The 2,549-nt window shown below is 34.5% G+C and overlaps 1 protein-coding gene across 1 annotated transcript; it reads left to right on the top strand.

Moving 5' to 3' along the window:
• Nucleotides 1–977: 977 nt before the first annotated feature.
• Nucleotides 978–2,398, top strand: Nedd8 (Nedd8 ubiquitin like modifier). Its single transcript, XM_034971068.2, has 3 exons — nucleotides 978–1,195; nucleotides 1,273–1,403; nucleotides 2,195–2,398. Exons 1-3 carry the CDS (start codon nucleotides 1,178–1,180, stop codon nucleotides 2,277–2,279), a joined length of 234 nt encoding a protein of 77 aa, XP_034826959.1. The 5' UTR covers nucleotides 978–1,177; the 3' UTR covers nucleotides 2,280–2,398.
• Nucleotides 2,399–2,549: the final 151 nt, after the last annotated feature.

Raw genomic sequence — 2,549 nt, 5'->3', positions numbered from 1 at the left:
CTAAGTAAACAATAATAAAATCAGAAATCTGTCAAGTGTCAACTGTCAGTAATTGACAGTACCATAGGTAAGAAAATGATTTGTGGTTTTCAGGAAGGTTCAACAAAAGAACGACGTTCTATCTTTTCTTAGGTTAATATGTACTCTCTCTAGCCCACCAAGAGGCTAAATAGGGATTTACTCGAGCGTCGTGGGGACCTATTGGATTGTGAAGGTGATAAAAAGAAAAAGGTTATAATATTATGATACATGCCCTTTCACTGGTGGGGAGCGCATGCGCTTCAAATATTATTAGTGTATGCCTCCCACGTGTTTCTGTTCTACGAAAAATATATTCTGCCAGTTTGCATGCTGAAGGGGGAGAAGGGGGTGCAGGGTGCTCCTTTTTAGACTGCATCATCACTTGCCACCAGATCTGATTGCAGCCAAGCGCAAGTCTATAAATTAAAAAAAAAGGAAAAATAAAATAGAACCAAAAATTGTTATCGAGCGTATCGGATATTGAGAAGGGATGTTAAGTGAACCCTCAATTAGTTCAAACTTTTTTTGATTTTTGAAATTTTGTGACTCTTCCATTTCCTTATATCACATTCAAATTGTTTATTAAAATGCACACTTTTCTGCATCTAATTAACTTACCTTGCCTTAATCTGACACACTCGAGTAAATCCCAAAATCCCTACTTGGTCTTCCCTTACCATTATGAACACAAGTTAACATTATACATAGAGACGACATTTAAATGAAACCGTCAAACGCTTATGAAACCATTTTCTAATTTGGATGACATCCTAAAAGTCCCCGGTATTATATCAATGTTACCCGTTTCCATTGTTCCTAGTTTTTATTGGAACGCACGCACGGAACAATATCACGGAATACGCTTCCAACCTTTTCAAACCTTCTTCAAACCAATCTTCAAACATGCTTCAAAGTTCAAACCCAAACCGTGAAATGTCATATTGTCAAGATTGTATGTGATTGTCGGTGGTGATTGTCAATGATTGCCAATTTCTAAAATTTTGTAAGCGTAGAGCAGAGTCGATTTTTTTACCATTTTTCAGTGACCATTACTATTTCGAAAAAGACAATTTTCACGTAGATATCGTAAGTAAACCTATTAAAGAAAAAGACGATACTATCATTTTGTATTTGGATCAATTAGAAATCACTAAAGATGTTGATCAAGGTTAAGGTAAGAGAGACGGATTTCGCTAAGCTTTTTATTTACAAAATTCATGATAGTCACTTATTATAACCTCATTTTTACAGACGCTTACTGGCAAAGAAATCGAAATAGATATAGAACCTACTGATAAAGTAGAGAGAATCAAAGAGAGGGTTGAAGAAAAAGAAGGCATTCCTCCACAGCAACAACGACTGATATTTTCCGGAAAACAAATGTAAGTATTGTTTTATTAGAGTAGTAACAACCCAACCCTTCAAAGGCAGTAGATTTTTCAATTGACAAATGTCAAATCCCACTTAACCGCCCTGATTTGACTCAAGCATTTTAACTTGAAAAATGACTGACTTTCATACAAAATTTCCTCCATTATTTGGATATACACTCTCGGGGGTAGAATTTCCAAACATGTAAAATTAACCTACCACAACATTAATACCCTAGGTGCAAAATTTCAAGTTTCTTATGCCAGCGGCTGAGGCATTGTTATTATTACATTAAGATAGATCCATTCACAAAGTTTTGATAAGCTTTAAATTTAACAAAGGGCAGTGGACTGTTTAAGGGTTTGCCTTTCATCCAGATTTTGTATATTTTATCACCTCACAAATGTCATTTGTACTCTAAAGTCTTCTTACTCAAAACATTTCCACTACTGAATTATTTCTAAGTTATCTGTCTCCAATTTTGGTAACAATTAATTGTCTTTATATGAACAGTATCTTGGATAAGAATAGAATTAGAAGTAAATTAAATAAAAATTTATATGCTGAATGTAACTTGATTAGGTAGATTGCAGGTATATATATATTTTAAATTTATACTAATATTATAAAGAGGTAATGTCGTTAAGTTTGTTTGTAGGGGGTAATCTCTGGAACTACTGAACCGATTTTGAAAATTCTTTCACTAATAGAAAACTACATTATTCCTGAGTGACATAGGCTATATTATATACACTCGGGAGAAGCCGCGAGGATCAGCTAGTTACTAATAATTCTGTTTCAGGAATGATGAAAAGACAGCCCAGGATTACAAAGTGCAGGGAGGGTCGGTGCTGCATTTGGTGTTAGCCCTCAGAGGGGGCCAGTGATCTATCCATCTCAGTTTTATAACACTTATTTAATTTTATTAATTTCTTGGATTAAGTATAACATAGGTAAAGTGATGTTAAACTATTATTTTTAATTAAAGTAACACAAACATTTACTATTTTATTGCTTTTATTCTCGTTAGTTATCCATTCTGGCAATTTTTACTGATCAAAATAAATGAGGTGCTCTACTTATGTAGGTGCCCAGCCTACTTTCGATTTTTACTAGATTCGCTAACTCAGCGTCTGGCGGGTCTGCCTATTGCCTGT

This window comes from Maniola hyperantus, chromosome 1, assembly GCF_902806685.2.
Source record: "Maniola hyperantus chromosome 1, iAphHyp1.2, whole genome shotgun sequence".
Classification (NCBI taxonomy): domain Eukaryota; kingdom Metazoa; phylum Arthropoda; class Insecta; order Lepidoptera; family Nymphalidae; genus Maniola; species Maniola hyperantus.
The sequence above is the reverse complement of the archived record's forward strand: the minus strand, read 5'-3'. Positions and strand labels throughout refer to the sequence as shown.

Coding starts and splice junctions, on each gene's coding strand:
- Nedd8 (XM_034971068.2), top strand. Junction 1,404..2,194: donor ATATTTTCCGGAAAACAAAT/GTAAGTATTGTT, acceptor ATTCTGTTTCAG/GAATGATGAAAAGACAGCCC.